General features: G+C 47.9%; 1 protein-coding gene across 4 annotated transcripts in view; it reads right to left on the reverse strand.

Annotated features, from left to right (window-relative positions):
* The window catches only part of LOC140408433 (alpha-1,3-mannosyl-glycoprotein 4-beta-N-acetylglucosaminyltransferase B-like), a 446,701-nt gene that overhangs the window by 152,332 nt on the left and 268,115 nt on the right, over positions 1 to 26,254 (reverse strand). For all 4 annotated transcript variants that reach the window (XM_072495615.1, XM_072495614.1, XM_072495616.1 and 1 more), the window contains one exon: positions 20,599 to 20,674. In XM_072495615.1, coding sequence (XP_072351716.1) covers positions 20,599 to 20,674 — 76 coding nt within the window. The remainder of the gene's footprint in view (positions 1 to 20,598; positions 20,675 to 26,254) is intronic.

Here is a 26,254-nt window from a genome sequence, read left to right on the forward strand (position 1 = left end):
GTGCATCCTTTCATTAATATGCCAGATTTCAAATGATTCAATCTTAACATTAACAAAGAGCAAAGGGGCAGTCAGGTGAAAAATATAAAATGTTGTGATTGCCAGTTGGATCATCTACAAATGATTTAAGATTGCCTTCACACTGCCTGTGGATATACTGCAGAGAGTGCAAGGTCAAAGTGGTGTCTAACTTAATGTAGTTAACTGTGTATTGGATTTGTATATTTTACATCAATTCAAGCTGAAATTGCTTCACACTTAAACAAACTGAACAATGCCTATTTGTGGTCACAGCCACAAAGCCTGTGTATCTTCTGAAATATCAAAGCTAATAGTGTGCATAACTTTGGTAAATAGATGAGTAAATAATCAGTGGAGTAAATAACTCACTCTACAGAATGTGTAGCTGCATATTAACACTTGCAGTTGTCAACACTATTGCAAAACATGTACTTGCTTTCAAGTGAACCTTATCAAAACTGATGCAACATGACAATATCATCAGACTTGTGATGACAAGCGGATGCTTACCTGAACAATTTCCACCTTCGTCCTCCATGGAAAAAATTCAACATTTAGTGTGTATCTGCATGACATTTATATTTGTGTGTTTATAGGGGAATGGTCGGCGCACGGTGGCACAATGGGTTAGCACTGCTGCCTCATGGCGCCGAGGACCCGGGTTCAATCCTGGCCCCGGGTCACTGTCCATGTGGAGTTTGCACATTCTCCCCATGTCTGTGTGGGTCTCACCTCCACAACCCAAAGATATGCAGGGTAGGTGAATTGGCCACACTAAATTGTCCCTTAATTGGAAAAAAATAATTGGGTACTCTAAATTTATTTAAGAAAAAGAAGATGTTTATAGGGGAATGGTAGCACAATGGTAATGTTAACGGTCAGTAATCCAGAGGTTCAAGAGATGCCCATCATGGCATTGCGGCGGGGGATGGGGTTGTGATTTAAATTCAATTAATTAATAAATCTGGAATAAAATGCTAGTCTCATTAATAATGATAATGAAACTGCCAGCTTATCATATAAACTCATCTGGTTTACTGATGTCCATCAGGGAAGGAATTTTGTTGTCATTACCCAATTTGGCCGATATGTGACTTGCCCAGCTTGCCCACAACCCACGGCAATGTGGTTGACTCTTGATACTTAACTGCCCTCCACAGTTGTATCACTGTGGGTGTACCTACACCAGCGGTTCAAGTAGGCAGCTCACCACCACCTTCTCAAAGTCACTTAGCAATAGACAGCAAATGCCAGTGATGCTCACACCCCAAGAACAAATTAAAAGGTGTTTAAACTGACCCTCCAGTAATAATATTATAAACAAACACGTATTCGTATGACATTAACTTCCTCTGCTGTTTTACCGATAGCATTAACCCAATTATGATGACAAATACTTTGATCTTAGTTTGTTTTTACCACATTTCCAATAATTGGCCATACTACATACAGTAATTTCAGCACAATTAAAGTTTAACTGCCCATTTCACCATGGACTGCCAAGTGTTCAGGTCTCTGGATCACGCCATGTTGAAATTAAAGCATTCCCTGGAATACATTTAAAAATAATTTATATCTGTACCATTACTTCTGATTAAATTTTTAGTTTATTTCTTTCAGGTATTATCTCAATTACTTCTTACTGCGACAGAAACCTATTCATATTGGTTCTGATGAAAGCAGCCAGTGTGTTAATTGTTGACTGGTAAAAGAGAAGATTACTGGAAAGTCTTCAAATGCCACAGCGAAAGAGCAAACATTTGTCAACTCACACTCTCTGTAATAGTAACAAATGGAAGCATTACGCTTCATAAATAAGTTTGTGTTTATTACATGAATTAAGAATCAGGATGCTAAAAGCAGCTGTCATATTTGATGTTCTAAATTTTTCCTCTGTCTGTGCCTCCAAAAGCTTTGTCGATTAGAGATTGTAACTGAACCATCTGAAACACTTTGAACTTTATAACCGCACAATTATCAGGAGGAACTGAAGATACTTTAATGGGTACAGGGAATAATAGCATCTCATTTCTTCACAGAAGGATCATATGGCCTGCTATTATTATTGCATCATGGCTACATTATTAGTCTCTTGGCAGGCTTCTGTGAGACTCTGTTGGCCATCTCAATAGACCTTGAAAGGATGTGTAAAGCTGCAGCATTTGGATTAGAGCAACATAGATATTAATTGCTTTTAAGCTTCTTTTGCCTTTATTGACAGACAAAGACGTTTAGAATGGGAACAAAACACAAAAAGACAGAGTTTCCGAAATAATGACAAGGTGTAATTTTCAGCACGAAAATCGGTGTGATTCCTGCCGGCCTCGGCGGTGCAATCCGGGCCACAACTTTCAGGCGCTTAGAAGGATTTTCTTTTCGCCACATGAAAAATGCCGCAACGAGGCACAAAATGTCTGATTTGTCCGCCTCACTGGTCATCTGAGCACTTCAAGGAGCATTTAAACGATCCATGGAACTTGCCAGGAGGATGGCAGCGAGGAAACTAGCTCCTTGATTCACAGAAGGGCCCCTCACCCGTATGCTGGATGCCATGGAGGAAAGGAGGGTTACAGTATACCCTCGGGCTAGCGGGAGACCCTCTAGCCAGATGACGAATCCCGCCTGGAAGATGGCCGCAGCACGGATCAGTCAACATCCTGACCAAGAGGACGGGTGTGCAATGCAGAAAAAAGATGAATTACCTACTTCGGTCAGCCAGGGTAAGTGCTCCCTGTCTCTTCTCTGCACTCCACCCTTCCTTCAGCCCTCAGAGTGTCGCCTCGATCCCACATATCGCCACCTCGCAGGGCCCCAGCAACCACAAGCTTTCCCAAACCCCTTGGCATCCTTCTTCAGAATCCCTCCCTGCTTATGTGCAGTGCCCACACAAGCCAGGTGTCACTGATATCTGACTCGCCAGGCAGCCAGCTCATATCATACTCATTTGTGTTCCTGCAGGAGAAGCTTGCCCACAACCTACGGGAGCAGGATGAAGACGGGCGATAAGATGCTCGAGTTGAGGATCCTGACCCCGTACGGGGAGAGAACATATAGCACACGGGGAGGAGCAGGAGCAGACATGCGCTGAGAGCAGGGTCACTCAAGGTTGGAATCAAACCCAGGTCCCTGGCGCTATGAGGCAGCAGTGCTAACCACTGTGCCACCGTGCCGTCCAGAAGTGTGTGGTCCAAACTCTTGACCAGGCCGTATACTATTACCATGTCCCTTGCCTTGCAGGAACATCACCTGAAAAGCCAGGCCCATCCACCAGAAGTGTCCTACCACCCACCCTTGATACCTCAGGATATCTCAGAGGAAGACATGGATAAAGCATCACGGCTATCACCCGCACGCAGCTCAGTCCCAAACCTAGCAGGCGGGCTTCTGGGTCACAATCACATGAGCACCACACTGTGTCTGATGCACATCAGATGGAGGTAGCAACGTCCCAGGCATCGGACAGTCAGAGGTCTGCTGGGTCCCAGGACTCGGCTGTGCCCCAGGTCGGTGCAGTGCCTCTGGACCCGTTCATCCCTCAGCTGTGGAGATGAAAAGGCAGAGCCAGGAATACTAGAAGGGGGTGTCAGCGACACCCCTGTGACTGCAAGGCCGAATGAAGGAGTCCAAAAGCCTTCTGTCACAGGAGATGTTACCAGCAATGAGTGGCATGCAGGCCAACACTGCAAGAGTGGTGTCCACAGTGGAAAACCTGTGTAAGAGGCTAGATCCATGATCGAAGAACTCTGAAGCATGGCTCAGTCACTGAGGGCCATGGGTGAGGGTTTAACTGTGTAGTTCAGACAATGTAGTCCTCCAGGACAGGCAGCACTAGATGACGTCGAAACTTCTGGAACTCACATCAGCTGCTCCTCTATCTCATGGAGTTACCCACAAGCCTTTGAGCATCTGTAGGGAGGAGGATCCATTGGAGCACATCCCGGGGCCTTTCACCCAGGAGACCCTGGGGGTGACCAGCCAATCTGTATCACCTCACCCTGCGACTGGCCCAACTCAGGCACAGTGTGCAGAACAGGCTGAGCAGCAACATCAGTGCGATTTGAGAGTAGACCAGGGCCCTTCAGGTCCCGGCCCTCCAGAGGACACCTGCCAAGGGCATCTCAGACAACAGGGCGTGGAAGGCAGCAGGCCACCTCCATCCCTGATGTGCATCCTGGGAACCCACCCAGACATAGTGGGAGAGTACGGAAGTCAAATGAATTTTAGAGGCAAAGCGTGGGCATGGGTGAAGTTAAGCAGTAGTAGTTGGGGGCCATTCTCAATTGTACAATATGCACATGTCACTGAATTTAATTGTTCTTAACCACCTTAACGCCTCACATTTTTCAACCCTCCTCCCAGTGCCATAGCGTTTCTCCCCATTGGAATGCAGTTGATCTCACTAACCCTCCATACCCGCCAGAATGAAGAGCGCAGGAGGGTATGTCAGGAGCAGCACCAGACATACCGAAAAATGAGGTGTCAACCTGGTGAAGCTACAACACAGGACTACTTGTGTGCCAAACAACTTAAGCAGTAAATGATAGACAATCAACAGATCAAATCTAAGCTCTACAGTCCTTCCACATCCAGCCGTGAATGGTGATGGACAATTAAACAACTCACTGGAGGAGGGGGCTCTACAAGTATCCACATCTTTAATGATGGAGGAGCCCAGTACATCAATGCAATCGACAAGGCTGAAGCATTCGCAATAATCTTCAGCCAGGAGTGCCGAGTGGATGATCCATCTTAATCTCCTCCAGAAATCCCCAGCATCACAGATACAAGTCTTCAGCCAAGTCAATTCACTACATTAAGAAACGGCTGGTAGCATTGGATACTGCAAAGGCTATGGGCCCTGACAATATTCCGACAATAGTACTGAAGACTTGTGCTCCAGAACTTGCCGCACCCCTAGCCAAGCTGTCCCAGTACAGCTACAACACTGGCATCTATCCGGCAATGTGGAAAATTGCCCAGGTGTGTCCTGTACACAAAAGGCAGGACAAGTCTGAGGCACGAATAATTCCACAAAGACTAGAGTTGGGTACAACTGAGGCTCTATTGCTCTAAGATGTGTGGCCTCCCACAGCAGCTGGCAAAATGGCTGCAGCATGGAGGACACACATATTTATACTCCGCCTACTGGGCGGAGCCAGCAGGCAGGGACTACCAACGTACCTGCAGTACAGGTCCTACCATACATCACCTAATAGAGGTGCAACAGTGGGTTTACCACAAAGTCCAATCCAGCCAATTACTACCCTATTAGTCTATACTCAATCATCAGTAAAGTGATGGAAGGGGTCATCATCAGTACTATCAAGCAGCACTTACATAGTAAAAACTTGCTCACTGACGCTCAGTTTGGGTTCCACAAGGGTCACTCAGCCTTGGTTCAAACATGGACAAAAGAGCTGAACTCCAGAGGTAGTATGAGAGTGACTATGGGATCTTGTTATTAAATTGGAACAGCTTAAGGGGGAAATTTATTAAGGGTTATACATAGAGTACTGTGGCTGTGTGGGGTATGTATGTTGGTAGTTGATAAAAATGCTTATTGTGTGTGTTTATAAAAATGTTAACTAAATTTGTAGAATAAACTCTGTTTTTAATTAAAAGTGCTTAAGATCTTTGTTGAATAACACCTGAAAGGTAGGCCTTTGTGCTCATTGTAACCAAAATAAATAAACAGCTTTACATCAGGTGAACTCCATGATATACTTTGCAGTTTTCTATCCCCTGGCCCATAACACAATGTACCATCTACAAGATGCACTGCAGGAACTCACCAAGGCTCCTCAGGCAGCACCTTCCAAACCCACCACCATTTCCATCTAGAAGGTCAGCGGCAGCAGGTGCCTGGGAACCCCACCACCTGGAAGTTCATCTCCAAGTCACTCACCATCATGACTTGGAAAAATATAGCCATTCCTTCACTGTTAGAAGGTTCTCCCTACCAGCACAGTGGGTGTACCTACACCACATGGACTGAAGCAGTTCAATAAGGCAGCTCACCGCCACTTTCTCAAGGGGAAATGTAAGCCTAATTGTGACCCCAATAAAGATTATTATTATGATAATCCCTCTAGTTCAAAGGGACAAAGGAATGTAGCACAGAACCTCACTCAGACATGAAAGGGTGTCAGCATGCTGGCAGCAGATAGACAGGAGTCAGACCTAAGTAGTAGATGAGGAGCATCACAGGCCTTTCCTCATTCATCACCTTCATTGACTGGGCACCAGGCACTAAAGGACACCCCAGTCCCAGCGACCTGATGATTAAGATCTTGGCAACTTGCACCCTCCTGGTCGCAGAGGGGTTACAACATCGGGGAAGTCGGGGGGGGGGGGGGGGGGGGGGGGCGCTAGCGGACAAGAAGCTGGTCCTGCTCCATAAGGTGGGAGCCGTGAGGACATGCACAGCCTTCCTGCCCATGCGCATCCTCACCGCCACCTGGCCTCCATCTTCCAGATCCCCAGCAGCAGACATGTGCCACTCCTTGAGGTCCTTCTCAGGAAGGTCATCGCCCCGCTGCACAGCAAGGTTATGTAGGGCACCACAATGTGGGAGACCCTCTGGGGCTGTACCAGAGGGCCCCACTGGCCCTGTCTAGGCAGCAGAAACACATCTTTAGGAAGCCAATACACTGCTCTATCACAGACCAAGTGGCACTGTGAGCTTCGTTGTACCAGGCTTCTGCTGCCGTCTTGCCTCCACACTGGTATCATCAGCCAAGAGCTCTGGGATATCCCTTGACCCGTACAAGCTATCCCTGCAGCATTGAGTGACCCTTGAAAATGGCAGGGATCTGTGTTTAGCCGAGGATGTAACTATCGTGCACGCTCCCTGGAAAATTGACACACCACGTGCATGAAGCACATCTGGTGGTCACACGCCAGCTGTACATTGAGGCATTGGGACCCCTCCCTGTTTATGAAGGGCACTCCTTGGTGCATGGGGCATGATGAGTGACGTAAGTGCAGTTGATCGTTCCCCTACACCTGTGGCGCACCAGCTATGTTGTCGAAGCCTGTCTGGCAGGCGTTGGGGTCTGGCACATTTGTGTGCCCAGTGTCTCTTGATCCCATGAAACCAAGCGTTGAGCCCTGAAACCTGAGTATTCATCCCATTCCTTGACTTTGAACTCTTCTGAAGCCTAAACAATTAAACTAAAGTAAACAAATTAAGGGCCAAATTAAAAGGGACCGCTCCTTAAGGGGGCACTGCCCAAATAAAAACAAAGATAAGCTGAAACTTAAAAACATCAAATTAAAACGTGATTAATAGGGTCGATAAAGCACCCCAGACCCTGCGGTGCCCACCTTGTATAGAAGGCCATAATGCTGCCAGTGGACACCGCATGCTCCCTCGCCAGGGACACCCAGCTACGAATGAAGCCGCGGAAGAGGGTTGACAGTCGGGCTGGACAACCCCCTTGATTGCCCACTGCCTGGTCCAGTTACGGGCATGTTCCATCAGGCCCAGAAGAGGTTCACGGGGATGTCCTTCTCCGTCCCTGCCCCTCTCCACATCAGGTATTTCTTGACTTTGAGACTGTGGGCAACTGACATTATTAAGGCTTAACTCTTGATGAGCAATTAGTTTGAACAGTATGACTCTCAGGAATGTTAGAGGGCACAATGCTTTATGCTTCACGGATCGGCAGGCTGCACCATTCTGAAATTTCATGCCTCGACGCTTAAGACTCCTGGACAGCTACTCCAGAGTTTGTGCTCCCCCCACCCCTCCCCATGTTGCCTTCCGTTTCGCCGTCTCATCCACCCAGCCCATGAGGTCGAGCTCCTTGACTGCCATCACATCCCCATTCCTCAACCCATGTGGCCTGCGGCTGCAGCCGCCCCATACCCCCATGCCACAGACAGCAGACTAACACAGCCCGAACACAGATTGCAGATTCAGGACTACTCGCATCAACCCGTGACCCCCCATCCCAGGAACCCCCGACCACCCCCATGATACCCCTGAGCCCACCCCCCTCTCCGGAGCTGGCCAGTAGGCCCTGTCCCCTTGGACTCCCTGGTGCCCGGTGGAGGTAATGATGCTCAACTCCTTCCTCCCTATAGGAGATAATGGCACCTGATACCACTTTTTATGGAGCAGTAATAATTCACGCCGGCATTAGGTCATGCCTAGTGGGTGGGAAGATTCGATGGTAGGGAATATACAGTGAATGGTAGAACCCTCAAGAGTATTGAAAGTCAAAGAGATCTAGGAGTACAGGTCCACAGGTCACTGAAAGGGGCAACACAGGTGGAGAAGGTAGTCAAGAAGGCATACGGCATGCTTGCCTGCATTGGCCGGGACATTGAGTACAAGAATTGGCAAGTCATGTTGCAGCTGTATAGAACCTTAGTTAGGCCACACTTGGAGTATAGTGTTCAATTCTGGTCGCCACACTACCAGAAGGATGTGGAGGCTTTAGAGAGGGTGCAGAAGAGATTTACCAGAATGTTGCCTGGTATGGAGGGCATTAGCTATGAGGAGCGGTTGAATAAACTCGGTTTGTTCTCACTGGAACGAAGGAGGTTGAGGGGCAACCTGATAGAGGTCTACAAAATTATGAGGGGCATAGACAGAATGGATAGTCAGAGGCTTTTCCCCGGGGTAGAGGGGTCAATTACTAGGGGACATAGGTTTAAGGTGAGAGGGGCAAGGTTTAGAGTAGATGTACGAGGCAAGTTTTTTACGCAGAGGATAGTGGGTGCCTGGAACTCGCTACCGGAGGAGGTGGTGGAAGCAGGGACGATAGTGACATTTAAGGGGCATCTTGACAAATACATGAATAGGATGGGAATAGAGGGATACGGACCCAGGAAGTGTAGAAGATTGTAGTTTAGTCGGGCAGCATGGTCGGCACGGGCTTGGAGGGCCGAAGGGCCTGTTCCTGTGCTGTGCATTTCTTTGTTCTTTGTTGTTCTTTGATGAGGGCTGAATATGCAAAGTTAACTACGTTAAGTATACCAGAATGGATTCAAATTCATGCAAATCAGATTCACGCCCTTCCTGGGCATGAACCTGATCGCATCACTGGGGAGGGTCTGGGAAGATTGCAATCGGAATTCTCACCGGCTCAAATCCTGTTTTTGGCCTCTTGTGATATTTAGAGCCATTAAGGGATTTACGCTCGTGGCTAACGGGGCCGCTAAATTCCACACTTTGTATTTGAGCATGTGGACACATAAACAAACCAAACAGAGTAGCTGAAGAGAAATTGAGATGACTTGCTAAATGCGTACATCAAATTTATATTTTATGTCATACTATAACTCAATTTCCCTGCTGTCAAATTGATATTTTGCAGGGCAGGGCCTATCCTGCAACAACAGAATAATTGGATGCTTGATTAGCACACCAATTTTAATTTGTGATTTTGTCAATCTGGCCGGGATTATGCAGACTGGCATCTGCAAAAACACATTGTTATATCCTGTAGCAGCAGGCTGACAAGTCACTCCGTTCATGATGGCAGATCTATTGTGAGTGCCAACAGTACATTTGGGCTATGCAGCAGTGATGGGGCTGGTGATGGGTTCAGGGTCATGACTCAATCATTTTGATCTCAGAGGACCACTTTCATTTCGCTCCAAGGAATGTCTGTCATTAGTTTTTGATCTGCAAGTCCTGCTTTGGCCTTCCGATTAGGTAGGTTGCTGCCTCCCAGTTCCCAGCTTAGTCAATTTCATGCCAAGTCAACAAAATTGTGCCTCAACCTCTTCCCAATCAGTCAATTGTAGTTCCGCCACTGACACGCAGTGACATTCGTTATCTTGGGGCTGGAAAGAGGATGGATGGTGTTCAGTACTTTCACTCGGGATAAGATTTTTCGGATAGTGTTGTTTTCTGTGCTGTTACTCGTACAATACTGGCTGCCCGCAGCCATTTAATGCTCCAAGAATTGTTAATTGGCTAGAGACAGGGCTTCCACCCCTCACTCAGTAGGAAGACCAGCCTCAGAGAGTTGCTGGCCAATAGTCCTTGCAGTGCCTGAAACAGTAGTGGCCACAACTGGGACTACGAACAGTCTTCAGAATCTAAGTCCCGGGCCAGAATTTACGTTGCTCGGGCGGGCATGCGTCCAACCTAGAAACACGTGAAATTGCATGAGAAGACATTGGACGCTTTTCCTGACGTCATCGCGCAATTGAATGATATTTCAGTCGTCGGGGGCTTGCAGAAATCGGAAGCACACACACTGACAATTAAGCATGCAATTAGGCCCATTAAGGAGTCAATTAAAAGCGATTTCACGTGGCTTGTCCACTTTTACTGGTGGCGCGTGACCCAATTGGCCTGGTGGTCTTTACGTTTTAGCCACAACCTCGTTCCAGGGCAGTTTGAAATGTCAGGGCTGAACTTAAATTTAATAAGGTGTCTGGAGACTGAAGATTTCCGAGTTCTACTGTCAGGTATTTGAATGTGCTGCCAAGAAACAGTTCGCTGTTTTTTTTCATCACACTTAATTTGGAAAGGTGTGCAGGTCCCTGAGACAGCTCTGCAGCAGCTGTCCGCCTTGAGGGAGCCCATTGGTAGCACCGGCCCGCATCGTTTTATGCTGGCTGCCTCTTAGTTGACCAGCGAGTGTGAAATCACGTTGCGGGACTGATCACAGCCGCAAGCATATTTAGTGTCTGATTCTGGGCCTACTGAGTGTTTGTGCACCCAACGGGCAGGGGCGGATCTACTATGAAACTAATGAAGCTTAAGCTTCAGGGCCCCTAGTCCTGGAGGTGCCCCAGAAGCGACTTTAGTCCACATTGCTTAAAAATTTGGGGTCTACTGTATGAGAAGGGTTTAAAAAAAATAATAATATTAATAATATAGTGTGATTCAATACAAAATAATAGTTAAAATAAAAATTAAAAGGTTATTAAAGTTTCATGTAGGCTAGCCGTAAACGAAAAAACGTTCAAATTAAGGATGTTTCATTCTAAATATATTTAATATAAAATAATTATAAATAATTTAAAACACTATTAACATTTTTCTAAATTACAAAAATATATATATTTATTCCAATTTTTCAACAGATTTTCAACAAACCCCCCCCCCAACAAAAATAAAAGAAACAAGAACACAACAATTATACGAAAATTATACAAAAATTATACATTGGATTTCCCCCATATACAATAACCCCCCATTTGACATTTAAAAGCACCAATAGGGAAGCCCCCCCCCACCCACCCACCCAAACGCCACCCCAAAAGATCCCCCCCCCCCCCCGCCCCTGGGCTGCTGCTGCTGACCTCCTCCTAACGCTCCGCGAGATAGTCTAGGAACGGTTGCCACCGCCTGAGGAACCCCTGCACAGACCCTCACAAGGCAAACTTTATCCTCTCCAGCTTGATGAATCCTGCCATGTCATTGATCCAAGCTTCCACACTAGGGGGCTTCGCATCTTTCCATTGTAGCAAAATCTTCCGCCGGGCTACCAGGGACGCAAAGGCCAGAATACCGGCCTCTTTCGCCTCCTGCACTCCCGGCTCGTCCGATACCCCAAATAATGCCAACCCCCAGCTCGGCTTGACCCGGGCGTTCACCACATTGGACATAGTCCTCGCAAAACTCCTCCAAAACCCATCCAGTGCTGGGCACGACCAGAACATATGGACATGATTTGCCGGGCCTCCCGAGCACCTCCCACATCTGTCCTCCACCCCAAAGAACCTACTCAACCTCGCCCCTGTCATATGCGCTCTGTGAGTAACTTTGAACTGTATTAGGCTGAGCCTGGCGCAAGAGGGGGAAGAATTAACCCTACTCAGGACATCAGTCCACAGACCCTCATCTATCTCCTCCCCAAGCGCCTCCTCCCACTTGCCCTTTAACTCCTCCACCGAGGCCCCCTCCGCTTCCTTCAGCTCCTGGTAAATCGCCGAAACTTTGCCTTCTTCAACCCATACACCCGAAATCACCCTGTCCTGAATCCCCTGTGCCGGGAGCAGTGGGAAATCCCTCACCTGCTGCCTCACAAACGCCCTCACTTGCATGTACCTGAAAGCATTTCCCGGGGGTAACCCAAACTTCTCCTCCAGCACCCCTAGGCTCGCAAACGTCCCATCGATGAACAGGTCCCCCATTCTTCTAATCCCTGCCCGATGCCAGCTCCAAAACCCCCCATCCATCCCTCCTGGGGCGAACCGATGATTCTCCCGAATCGGGGACCAAACCGAAGCTCCCACCTCACCCCTGTGACGCCTCCACTGCCCCCAGATCTTCAACGTCGCAGCCACCACCGGACTCGTAGTGTACCTTGTCGGCGAGAGCGGCAGCGGTGCCGTCGCCAGCGCCCTCAGGCTCGTGCCCACACAGGACGCCATCTCTAGCCTCTTCCACGCCGCCCCCTCTCTCTCCATTACCCACTTACGGATCATCGCCACATTGGTTGCCCAATAATAGCCGCACAAATTCGGCAGCGCCAACCCCCTGTCCCTGCTACGCTCCAGAAACACTCTCTTCACCCTCGTCTGGAGGTTCCGTCGCTCCCTGAGTAGCCCCTCCTCGGGGGCCTCTGCATACCTCCTATCCACCCTTAAAATCTCCCGCACGAACCTCTCCCTCCCCTCTCTATTCTCCCTGTGGGCCCTAATGGAGATTAGCTCTCCCCTGACCACCGCCTTCAGCGCCTCCCAGACTACCCCCACCTGCACCTCCGCGTTGTCGTTGGCCTCCAAATATCTTTGAATGCACCCCCGCACCCGCCCGCACACCTCCTCATCCGCCAATAGTCCCACATCAAGGCGCCACAGCGGGCACTGGTCCCTCTCCTCCCCCAAACCCAGCTCCACCCAATGCGGGGCGTGGTCCGAGATGGCTATGGCCGAATATTCCATTCCCTCCACTTTCGGGATTAGCGCCCTACTCAAAATGAAAAAATCTATCCGGGAGTAGGCTCTATGGACGTGGGAAAAGAAGAAAAATTTCCTGGCCAGCGGCCTGACAAACCTCCATGAATCCACCCCCCCATTTGGTCCATAAACCCCCTGTGAACCTTGACTGCAGCCGGCCTCTTACCCGTCCTGGACCTAGAGCGGTCCAGTGCTGGGTCCAGCACCGTGTTGAAGTCCCCCCCCCATTATCAAGCTTCCTACCTCCATAAATCCGGCATCATCCCAATTCGGGGCATATACGTTCACCAGTACCACCCGCACCCCCTGCAACCTACCGCTCACCATCACGTATCGACCTCCATTATCCACTACAATATTCATTGCCTCAAACGACACCCGCTTCCCCACCAGTATTGCAACCCCTCTGTTCTTCGCATCCAGCCCTGAATGAAAGACCTGCCCTACCCATCCCTTTCTCAGCCTAATCTGATCTGCCACCTTCAGATGTGTCTCCTGGAGCATAACCACGTCTGCCTTCAGTCCCTTTAAATGCGCGAACACCCAGGCCCTCTTGACCGGCCCGTTCAGGTCCCTCACATTCCAAGTCATCAGCCGGATTGGGGGGCTACTCGCCCCCCCCCCCCCCTCCCCTGCCGACTATCCATTTCCTTTTCTAGGCCAGCCACGTGCCCGCGCCTCCCGCACCCTCCAGTCCCCCAGGCGGCGGACCCCCGCCCCAACTACCTCTCCTACTTCCAGCTCCCTTTTGGCCAATGCAGCAGCAACCCTGTTCCCCCCTCCCCCCGCTAGATCCACATCTAGCCATTTTGCTCCTCCCATGACACTCCCGTAAGTCAGCTGAGTCCTGCTGACCCCGGCCCCTCCTGCCATTTCATCGACCCCCCCAGTGTGAGAATCCCCCCATCCCTTGGCAGTCAGTGTCCGCTCCTCTCCAGCACCCCCCTTCTCCCCGGCCCCACCCCCGTCTTTCCCTACTGCAGGAAAAAGCTTGCGCTTTCCTGAGCCGGCCCCACCCCCTCTGGCGCAGCTCCTTTTTGCAGCCTTACCCCAACTCCCCATCCCCGCGCCTCCACTCCCCCTCTTCCTCCGTGGGGCCCTGCCCCTCCAACACTGACGCCCACACTCTCCCACAGCCCCCACATCAAATCCATTCACCCATCCCCACCCAGCACTCAAACCCAGAGAACATTCCCCAAATGCAATAAACACAGTAAACATCCCCCCACGACCAACCCTCAATCTGAGTCCAACTTTTCAGTTTGTATGAAGCTCCAAGCCTCATAGGGCGTTTCAAAATAGTGGTGCCGATCTTGGAACGTGACCCACCATCGCGCTGGCTGCAGCATCCCGAACTTCACCCCCTTCCGATGGAGCACCGCCTTAGCCCGGTTAAAACCAGCCCTCTCCTTAGCCACCTCCGCACTCCAGTCCTGGTAAATTCGGATCTCCGTGTTCTCCCACCAGCTGCTCCGCTCTTTTTTGGCCCATCTCAGGACACACTCTGTCCATAAAGCATTGGAACCTCACCATTACAGCTCCTGGCGGCTCGTTGGATTTGGGTCTCCTTGCCAGGACCCGGTGAGCCCCATCTAGCTCCAGGGGCCTCAGGAAAGCTCCCGCGCCCATCAGCGAATTGAGCATCGTGCTCATATATGCCCCGGCCTCGGGCCCCTCCACTCCTTCAATGAGACCCAGAATCCGAAGATTCTTCCTCCTCGACCTATTCTCCAGGTCCTCGAATCTTTCCGCCCACCTCTGGTGCAGCGCCTCGTGCGCCTCCACCTTCATCGCCAGGCCCAAGATCTCATCCTTGTTCTCCGAGGCTTTTTGTCGCACCTCCCGGATCGCTGCCCCTTGGGCCTTCTGGGTCTCCACAAGCTTCTCAATCGCCGCCTTCATTGGCACCAGCATTTCCGTCTTCAGCTCCTCAAAGCAGCATTTAAGAAACTCCTGCTGCTCCTGCGACCACTGCGCCCATGCTGCTTGGTCTCCACCCGCCGCCATCTTGCTTTTCCTCCCTCGCACTTTTCGCTGCACCTAGATCACTTTTTTAACCGCTCCACTCCTGGTCCAATCAATATAATGTCGGGGGGACCTTGCTGTCACCTTCCCACACTGGAAGCCGTCGAACAATTGCCGTTGGAGCCCCTCTGGAGAGCCCAAAAGTCCGTTCCTGGTGGGAGCTGCCGAACGTGCGACCTACCTCGGCATAGCTGCACCCAGAAGTCCACTATTAACATTTATGACAGAAATACAAACAGTAGATGACGTGTCATAACTAAAAAGGGGAGCCGTTGAAAAGGCAATCAGGTGGTTTTCTTTTTTGTGTATCTTCATACCCACACTGTTTTTTACCCTTTGAGGAATAGTGGGGGAAGTGGTGGAAGGATTCCTGAGCTGGTCATCAACCTGTTGAACCCCATTATGAATGCTCCTTCCATGGCAAACAAGTCCTAGTGTTGGACACATACCCAGAGCTTTGGTCCAGCGGTATTGGCCTCCCTCATGAGGAGATGAGTCTTCTGCTACAGAATTCCTAATCTAAACCTGCTCTTGTGGTCACAGTATTTATGAGGCTGGTTTGGGCACTCTGTGGCTATTTAAAAGGAGTGTGCTGATCGGCCCCATTCATTAAGATTCTGTTCAATATTAATAGTTTAGAGAATTGTTCAAATCAGTCAGTTGATCAAAGAGTAATGGTGGGGGTTTAATTGCAATCCAATCTGTTGTTTGCTCTGTTCCCATTCTCACTCGGTGCCTTAGAAAGATGTTTGGATCTCTCAACATCTTCTCCTTTAACTCATCCCACTTTCTCCAAATCAAAGGTTTAGCAATGGGTACCCACATGGGTCCTAGCTACGCTTGCCCATTTATGGGATATGTGGAACATTCCTTGTTCCAGGCATACACGGGTCCCCTCCCACAACTCCTTTGCCGATGTCTATTTTGGTGCCGCTTCATGCTCTCGCCCGGACCTGAAAAAATTCATCAACTTCGCTTCCAGTTTGCACTCCTCCAACACTTTCACCTGGTCCATCTCAAATACTTCCCTTCCCTTCCTTGATCTTTCTGTCTCCATTTCCAGCAATAGACTATCCACTAATATCCACTACAAGCCCACTGACTCCCACAGCTATCTGGACTACAGCTCTTCACACCCTACACCCTGTAAGGACTCCATCCCTTTCTCTCAACTCCTTCGCCTCCGTCGCATTTGTTCCGATGATGCCACTTTCCAAAAAGGTGCTTCGAAAACGTGTTCCTTCTTCCTCAACCGTGATTTCCCACCTACAGTTGTTGACAGCGCCCTGAACAGTGTGCGGTCCATCTCCCGCGCCACTACCCTTGCCCCCCTCCCCTCCCTCCCAGAACAAGGATAGAGTCCCCCTCGTTCTCACATTTCATCCCACCAGCCTCCGTATGCAAAGCATAATCCTCCGCCATTTTCGCCAACTCCAGCGTGATGCCATCACCAAACACATCTTCCCTTCACTCCCTCTGTCAGCATTCCACAGAGACCATTCCATCCAAGATAATCCAGTCCACTCCTCCACCGTACCCAGTACCTCTCCCGTCACCCATGGCACCTTCCCATGCAATCGCAGAAGGTGTAACACCTGCCCCTTTACCTCTTCTATGCTTAACATCCCAGGCCCAAAATACTCATTCCAGGTTAAGCAGCGTTTCACTTGCATCTCTTCCAATTTGGTCTATTGTATTCGCTGTTCCCAATGTGGTCTCCTCTATATCGGAGAGACCAAACGCAGACTGGGTGATCGCTTTGCTGAGCATCTTCGGTCTGTGCTCATTCAAGAGCCTGACCTTCCCGTTGCTTGCTATTTTAACAAAAGACTCTGCTCCCATGCCCACATGTCTGTCCTTGGCCTGCTGCAATGTTCCAGTGAAGCTCAACGCAAACTGGAGGAACAACATCTCATCTTCCGGTTAGGCACGCTACAGCCTTCCGGTCTCAACATCGAATTCAACAACTTCAGATGATTAGCTCTAACCCACCTCGACCCATTTGTTTTCATCTCATTTCATTTTAACTGTCTTATACCATTTCTTTCTTTCTTAATATATATTTAAACCCGCCCCCCCCATCTTAGCCACCTTTCCTTATCCTTTCTCCTTTTTGCTTCCCACTTCCTTTCCCCCCACATCTACAGTTCACCCTCTGATGTTAGTTTCTCTGCTGTTCGGCCTTTCACATCTTTTGTTCTCTCCGGGGGCTGCCATTACCACTCTTTCCCTTTGGTTTCTGTGGCCATTAGCACCCCATTTCCCTGCGTTTCTGTGGCTATGACTCATCTTTCATTCTCACTCCACAGTATAAATATTTTCCGCTTTCTCTGTCTGTTAGCTTTGACAAAGAGTCATCGGACTCGAAACATTCGCTCTTTTCTCTCCCTACAGATGCTGCCAGACCTGATGAGATTATCCAGCATTTTCTCTTTCGTTTCAGATTCCAGTTTCCGCAGTAATTTGCTTTTATCCCGTGTTTGGATCAGGGATTGAACATAGAACATACAGTGCAGAAGGAGGCCATTCGGCCCATCGAGTCTGCACCGACCCACTTAAGCCCTCACTTCCACTCTATCCCCGTAACCCAATAGCCCCTCCTAACCTTTTTTTGGACAATAAGGGCAATTTATCAAGGCCAATCCACCTAACCTGCACATCTTTGGACTGTGGGAGGAAACCGGAGCACCCGGAGGAAACCCACGCACACACGGGGAGGATGTGCAGACTCCGCACAGACAGTGACCCAAGCCGGAATCGAACCTGGGACCCTGGAGCTGTGAAGCAATTGTGCTATCCACAATGCTACCGTGCTGCCCCCGGTGGATCCACATTCTATTCAGGCGATTTTTCTTCTTTCTTCAATAGTGGGTCAGAGTTGCTGGACGACTTTTCAATATGGTGCCTGGGCAGGACAGCGGGCTATCAGCCGTCAAGTTTGTCGTGCCACGGAATATAGCACAAAACCCCCAGCTGCATAAGGTCGGGGCCAAAATATATTGGGTGGTTTCCGGCAGGCCTCCACAAATGTTTGATATTTCATTTCTAAGTTTTGATTCAGTTCTTATTCAAGTGTATTCGAGTGAGTAATTAGCAATAAAATCGTATTTTTGACACCTCCAACCAACCGGACTACCGACTCTTATTAGAAGGTAAAATAAGAGCCTCAACAGTGACCCAGACAGCTAAGCCTAATTTTCATGAGGCCTATTGTCCTCTCAATTATGTCTGATCGGTGTCATTTTGAGAAGATGTCCTTTGTCCCCCAGCAACCAGCCAGCCTGGCCAGATCCAATGACCAAACCCTGGCCCACTGCAGCTGCTCTGTGCTGTACTTACCTGCTGCTCTGAGCTCATAGTTCACATGCTGAACTATAGGCTGGAATTTATCAGCCCTTCCAGCTGGTGAGATCTTCCGGTCCCGCCAAAAACGACCCCCTCTCCCACCACCACCACCATGGGTTCCTCAGCAGTGAGGCCAGCAATCAACACAGATGGCCATTGACTCCAGCTGGACTTGAAGATCCTGCCGGCCATAGAATTCAAACTTACCTGGCAACTGATTGCGTGTGGATCATCCAACGACAGGCTGGGTCCTCCCTGCATCGACTACTGATAGGCTTACCAGTGAGCCTATCAGTAGCCAAGGCATTAGATGGTCAGGCCCACAACATTTTTCAAAAAGCTGTCCATGAAGTCTTCAGTGGCCGAATCCAATGACATGGTGGGCCAGATAAAAATTTATTTGGGGGCCACATCTGGCCCATGGGTTAGATACGCGTCGAGCAGAGACCTGGAAGGATCTGCAGGCAAACATTTTGAAGTGAGGATGGCCAGTTTGACAGTAACTTGTTATGTGTGCCCCCTGCGTCCGGTAGGGTGTGTGACGTCTTCTGGAAGGCTGTAGAGGTCTGTCACAACCTGATATGAAAATCTGAGTCTCTGGAAGCACCACTGTCGCAACATGTCAAGGAAGCTTAGCCCACTGCCTATAAACCCTATTTCAGGGGTGTGGCTCCTGAAAACTGCACCTCCCTGTCGCATCCCTCTGTAGGCCTGTCAACAGTAGATGCTGGTCATATTGCTGCTCATCTAAGATGCAGTCCAACCTGCTTTGTTTCTGAAAACCACCAATAGATTAAAAAAATATAAACTCTGGGCAAAGAACTGTGGGCAAGCACTTTCCCACTGGTAGGGACAGAAGCAGCTGTGATCACAGAGTATTTATTGAAATGCCTGCAGGACTATAATGAAACTTGAGTTGCTGTTGTGTTCTTGCATTGGTTTCAATGGTGAGTTTTAGGAAGCCGGAGAAACCTGTAAATGTGCAGTTGAGTTTAAAATTGGGTTGAACTTATTTTACAATTAGATGATTATCACATTTAAATGACAATCCAGCTCTACCAAAGGGGTTATGTACAACCAGCCCAGACTTGAAGGCTAAAGGTGACAGGTTGGAACTAGTTTGGTGTAACTCTTACATTAATATTGCAGTAATGCTGTGAAAGATTTTTCTGGATGCACATCGTCGGAGTAATTTAGACGGGAACAATTGAGTTTACATAGAAAATGAGCATATTAACAGTTCCTTAGATGTGAAAAATAGATATATTGGGAAATGATTGTCAACAGATAAGGATAGATTTGCAACCTAGGAGTTGACAGTAACAACCTGTTATAGAAACAATCGTATTTTTATGAAAAAAATGCTAATTATTTTATGCTGCCTCCTCAAATTCCATAACATTACATACAATTTATAGCACAGAAATAGACCATTTAGTTCAACTGGTCTGTACACTTCCTATGAACCTCCCAATGTGCTTTATCTAACCTTATCTGCTTATTCCTCCAAGCAATGATTACTTGGCAAGAAAACATCTGGTGTGATGATACAGTTCACTCGCAAGTCTGAGTTGCTGTGCCGACATGACACTTTTGCAGTCATGTTGTAGTCTGGAACTATGGACAGTGACAGTAGAGGCTCCAACTTTCTTTCCAGCACATGGCTGATCAGGAATCTCTCCCACTCTAACCATCATTGGTGTGTGTTGGAAGGATTTGAAGGTTGATACCCCATCTGTTTGCGTGCATTATGAACACACCTTGCTGAGTCATCAAGTCCTGGGTGAGTATTGAACCCAGTGTCTCTGGCTCAGAGGCAGCAACATTACTCACTGTGCCACAAGACCGCTGGCAAGTGTATACTTGAAAAAAAATTGACAATTTAATCTCTCCATAAACAAAGTAGAAAAAATTAATGATGCATGTTCAACATATTCAATTTGACTTGCAAAAAGAATTGATGCCAATCTTTGTGAAAAGTGGTGAAACTTTTTTTTTAAAAACATGAAGTATGCAACCTTTTTGTTTTCTTTATGATTTCTGTTTCTTGCACTCTCCCCTTGGGGTTTTTCCAAACTGTTTCCATTAAGAAACAAACCACACAACAGATTCAAATGAACGTTCAAACTAACGATCTTCATTGCAGTTATTATAACCTGATATTTTCCAGTAGCTGCAGTTATTGCATTTGAAAGCTATTAAATCTTGGTGTCTAAGTCCCATGAGTTGACTTATTAGTGGAATATAACAATACTAGATGTTTTGGAATTGATTTCTTTAGAGGACTAGACTTATCTAGGAAAACTATGTAACAATATACTGCTGTTACTGTACCTGTAAATAGAAAGTTCCTTTAGCTTGTGCGTACATCATTAAAAAACTGTAGTCCAAATTTTGCTTTGTTCTCCACCTGAAAGCAGAAATGTTCATATATATTCACTGAAATTGTCAGCACATTATGTTCACTAATGGTTTGATTCAAGGACATGAAAACAGATTCAGGTAATTTATATGCCATCATCATTTTGGTTTAGCGGTAGGCATTGATTTCTGGTTAATTGGAGTGTTGTGTGTGTATGTACTTATACAGCTTGTTACTTCTCAAGCATCATCAAAATCAGGTGAAATGCTTTCATGGTGCCTAAGAATGTTATGTTGTGAGTGCACACGGGGGTCCTGCAAGATTTGGCTTTGTTTCAATCTTTATTTGCGAAAAGTTCCAAAACTCAATCCAAGTCAGTTTGACGACTTTTTCCAGACAATAATGTAACGAGGTACCATAGTGCCACAAATCATTGACCCTGCCAGTGCATTGCTTGCAGTAGCATTATGGAAGGGACATGAGCTAAGTTAGGCCTGGTATGCTTCAGTAGTTTCCACATAGCTTTGTAAGGGATGGAACCACTATCCACCACAAACAAAGCCCAACAGCGTAAGAGAGAATTTGAACAGAATTGGTCAGTATCAGCCTACAACTTCTCAAATCGCCTGTCTGCCAGACTTTTGGTAATCCGGTACACGGAGTGAAACTAGGCCTAACAACAAAGGAGGCTGATTAAACTGTTCATGTCATCCCTCACATGAGCTTTCCACAATGGCTGGCAGCTAAGACGTGTCCCTTGTGCCACACACAACTGTCCTTATTGAAGGCATGGTATTAACTCCGTCAACATCAGCAGTAAAGACCATTGGTGGGAAGGTTCCGGCATTTATGTGTGGATTGTGAGCCACCATATAAGTGAAACGGTGAAACAACTAGTCATGGTCTACATTACCTAGAATCCTAAAAACAGCAATCATCTCTCAACTTTCTCTTTTTCAGTGACAACATGCCTAACTTACATAATTACTCTTCATTATTCAGTCCCTCTATCCTTGCTCTATTTCCTTTCAATAGCTGTGATATCTGTTTTGTACTTCAGTGACTGGAACTGTACACATGATACTTGGTGTGGTCACATCAATGATGTATAAGATGTCAGGATTACCTATGGGCGGCACAGTAACACATTGGTTAGCACTGCTGCCTCACAGTGCAAGGGACCCTGATTCAATTCTGGCCTTGGGTGACTGTGTGAAATTTGCATATTCTCCCGGGTCTGTATGGGTTTCTTCCGGGTGCTCTGGTTTCGTCCCACAGTCCAAAGATGTGCAGGTTATGTGGCTTGGCCATGCTAAATTGCCCCTTAGTGTCCAAAGATCTGCAGGTTAGATTGGCTTACAGGTTGGGTGGGGGAGTGGGCCAAAGTAGGTTGCTCTTTCAGATAGGTTGCTCTTTCAGATGGTCGGTGCAGACTTGATGGGTGAATGGCCTCCTTCAGCACTGCAGGAATTATATGGTTATACCTCACTGTTTCAGTTTAATATTAATCTTTTAATATATTCCAATAACTGGTTTGTTTCACTGATTGGCGTTGAGCTTTGTTTCAATTGTTTCAGTTTCCCTCAGGACTCTTCAAGTTTCTATGCACTATTTTCTGTCCATTTAAGTAATAGTCCTGCCCGATATTGTTTTGATTCCATGTGAAACATTTTGAGTTACTCTACATTGAATTTCATCTGCAACCTGGCTGTTTTTGTTTCAGATTCCAGCATCCGCTGTAATTTGCTTTTATCGTGGAGTCTACCAGCTTCATTAATTGGCATTGGCCGGAATTCACCAGCCGTTCGCTGGCGGCGGGGATTCTCTGGTCCCGGAGTGGTGAGTTTGGAAATCCAGTCAGCTGTGCTGATACCGGATCAAATGGCCATCCGGCTTGCCAAGGAGACCCCAGCTGTGCATTGTTTAGCACTGGTCCCCATAAACGAGGACCAAACAGAATGGCACTTGTGGGGGTGGGAGTGCATCAGAGGCCCCTGGGTATTCGGCCGCCGGCAGGGTAGCACCTGGCACTTCTGGTGCCACCTGAACACCTAGACACTGTTCAGCCTGGCACCCTGGCAGTGCCGTCTAGCACCCTGACAGTACCACCTAGATGGCAGCCTGGCACTGCCAGAGTGCCCAGATAGAGGCGATGCCAGGCTTGCAGTGCCAAGGGACCAGGCTGGCATTTTCTCTGCACCGTGGATCGGGCTTGGGAATGCCCTGCACTCGTGAGGTGGGGTGGGGCGCGGGGGGACCCCAAGAATCCCCTTGTTGGTGAGTTGGGCCATTGGGAGGGTCTGGGGTTCAAGTTGGGGGGGGGTGAAATTGCGGCGCCTTTGAAAAATGGCATCCTGATCTCATCCTGCACTGAGGGGCTCTGTTCGTTGGAGATCTTCACTGCAGGAAATTACGCTAAGTGCGGCCTTGGGGGGGGAAGGGTGTGGGGGGGATGTTCCCCACGGGGGGCCGAGATAGCAACAGAGTGCCGTTAGATAGCGGGTTGCAGGGAACAACCCTGCCAATTCCGCCCAGAACGGACTCTGATTTTTTTGGTCGGATCGAGCCCTTGCTTTTACTTCATAGAGAGCATAATATGTTTGTAAACATTCCACTGTCGCAGCTGGAAAATCGCACTCAAAACTGTAAGTTGTATTCTTTGATGCACTCTCCAATGAGTACCTGCTTGTGGAACTCTCTGCAGAGAAACTGACCAGGTGACCATATCCTCACACAAATCAGTTTTGTGTGAATGCAAATTCTTTTTTGGTGGAATGTTATCAAGGATAAAAGTAAAATCTGACAGAAGCATACAATGTGAACGGTGAATAATGAAAGAAGGTACTGGAAAGGAAAATTCTGCTGCATGGATGCTCTCTACATTTGATTGCAAATGAGTTGATCTCTCATGATAATATGAGGTCAACTGATTTATGCCATTTACTGGCAGTCCTCGTGGTAGTGCTGGAAGAGGTGTGCCATAATATTGATGTCAGTGCACAATTAAGGATTGCTTATATCCTATGGAGCACCAGTGTTTGTCATGGCAAAGGGAGGGGAACAACAATGGTGATGGAGCATTTAGGCTTTTTGAGGCTAAAGTGCAGGTTGAGGTAAAATGGAGATGTGTAGATATTTATCTTCCATTGAACCTTTACTTTTAGCACCCAATGTTTTGATGGGGAGGCTCTCCAATTATTTTGTGCAGGGGCATTCATTGCCCTTCATGTGAGCTCACTAGAGTGGCCTGTGCTGAGTCCATTCAACATTCCAGAGGCCTCAGGCCACTATGCCTACTATTGCATTTCTGGTCCCAGAGACCAAATTAATTTTTTAAAACTGCGGACATTGACATAAACACTGCAGTCATGGCAGATGTAAAACGTGTTGGCTAGATATACATTACAATGCGTAAACAGTTAGTCAAGGGTGAATTTTGGAACTTCCAATTGGAATAAATCAACTTCTCGCGACACTCAGATTACCAATTTAATAACAGTCCTACCTTCCTGTTGAATTTTGCAGCCTTTGCGGAGGATAAATAATGAAGTAAGACATTGCTCATTTTCTATAATTACAATTTCATCATAACTGAAGTCACAGAGCTCAAAAACAGGAGCTTTCATTAACATATAATTTACAGAACCCTCCTGACTTGGAGAGAGATCCATTCTCCAGTCTACAGAGCGAACTGCAAAAAGAACCAAGTTATTTTTAATTATTAATCATTTATTTCTAATAGACCATTTCAGAAATTACTTAAGTCAGATTTTGAAAAGCAATTTTCCAAAGGACTAAAAAGAGGTCTCACACATCAGGGAAAACCCCTGAGAGGTCAGAATAAGGAGCCAAGTCCTAGGTTTTGGAGCTTTTATATGAGCTTGGTTGGGATTATGGTGTTGAAGGCGGAGCTGTAGTCAATAAATAAGAGGCTGGTATAGGAGTCATTGTTGTCAAGATGCTTCAGGCATGAGTGTAGGGCCACGGAGATGGCATCTACTATGGACCAGTTGCGGTGGTTTGCGAATTGCCGATCCAGGCATCAGTGGAGTATGGAGTTGATGCGCCTCATGACCAACCTCTCGAAGCACTTCATTATGATCGATGTCGGGGCCACCGGACGGTAGTCATTGAGACACATGGTTCTTCTTTGGCAAAGGTACGATGGTGCTCTTCTTGAAGGTGGGGACCTCGGAGTGGAGTAGGGAGAAGTTGAAGATGTCCCCACACACATCTGCCAGCTAGTCCGTGCAGAATCTGAGTACACAACCAGGGACCCCGTCCAATCCCGTCGCCTTCCGAGGGTTCACTTTCAGGAAGGCCGATCTGACTTCGGAAGCTGTGACAGTGGGTATGGATGTTCCTGGGGCTTCTGGGGAAGTCAACAGCGTTTTGATGGTTTCCTGCTCGAACCGAGCCATAGAATGCATTGAGTTCATCGGGGAGCACTACGCTGCTGCCGGAGATACTGCTCACCTATGCTTTGTAGCCCGATATGTTATTTAGGCCTTGCCACAGTTGGCGAGAGTCTGTAACACTCATCTGTGAATGTAGCTTGGTCTGATATTCTCTCTTGGCATCTCGGATGGCTTAGTGGAGGTCCTACCTGGATTTCTTGTATAGGTCAGGGTCGTCTGCCTTGAACGCCTCAGACCTGGCCTTCAGTAGGGAGTCAATCTCCCGATTAAACCGTGCTTTCCGGTTGGGGAACGTACGTTCTGCTTTCTTTGGCATGCAGTCGTCCGCACAATTGCTGACGAAGTCTCTGATGGTGGTGGCATACCCGTTTAGGTTGGTCGCTGAGTTCTTAAATATGGACCAGTTCACTATCTCCAAGCAGTCACGTAGGAGCTCTTCTGCCTCCTCGGACCAGCACTGCATAACCTTCTTAATTGGATTCTCCCGCTTAAGTTTCTGTTTGTATGCCATATGGTTTGACATATTTACATTTAGTCCTTATTTAAATCTGAAATGTTTTTTGTCACCAGCAAGCAGAACTGGCAAATATATCTACCAAGCTCTCTGGTTTATTTTAAATTCAACCATTAGTGTTTATCTTGGTATTGAACAGAAAAGGGTAAAGCAAAAGCAGATCATGCAGATCTACTGATGAAATAAAATGGGCAATGCTGACACATTTCACTGAATGATACTTCCCAACGAGCATTGACCCAACATTTGGATATCAGCTTAACATGACAATATTGGCGGGATTCAGCGGAAACATTTCAAAGTGTCATTTTGCATAAGTTCGGCAGTGTGTTTCGCGTCAGCCACACTGGTATGATTGCAGCCTATAATAAATCACATTTAGTCCCAAAGATGAGCCCCCACATTCACCATTCCTGGCTCTCTCGCCGTCTGATTCACCCGACTCACGCCTCAGCTGCTCGCTGCTAACAAGGGTGAGCTACTTTTAAGCACTCCCTCACCACTCACTCCCAGTCAACAAATGAGGATGGAAGCGCGCAGACCTACTCCTCGCTTTGGGGGTGCCAACCTGGCCAGACTTCTCAATGCTATCGAAGATAGGCGGGGCACATCCTGCCCCGAGGGTGCCGGTTAACCTGCAGCAGAGTCAGCAATTCCACCTGGGAGGCAGTGGCAGCTGCAGTGAGTGCGGGCAGC

The sequence above is a fragment of the Scyliorhinus torazame genome, chromosome 3, assembly GCF_047496885.1.
Source record: "Scyliorhinus torazame isolate Kashiwa2021f chromosome 3, sScyTor2.1, whole genome shotgun sequence".
Lineage (NCBI taxonomy): Eukaryota > Metazoa > Chordata > Chondrichthyes > Carcharhiniformes > Scyliorhinidae > Scyliorhinus > Scyliorhinus torazame.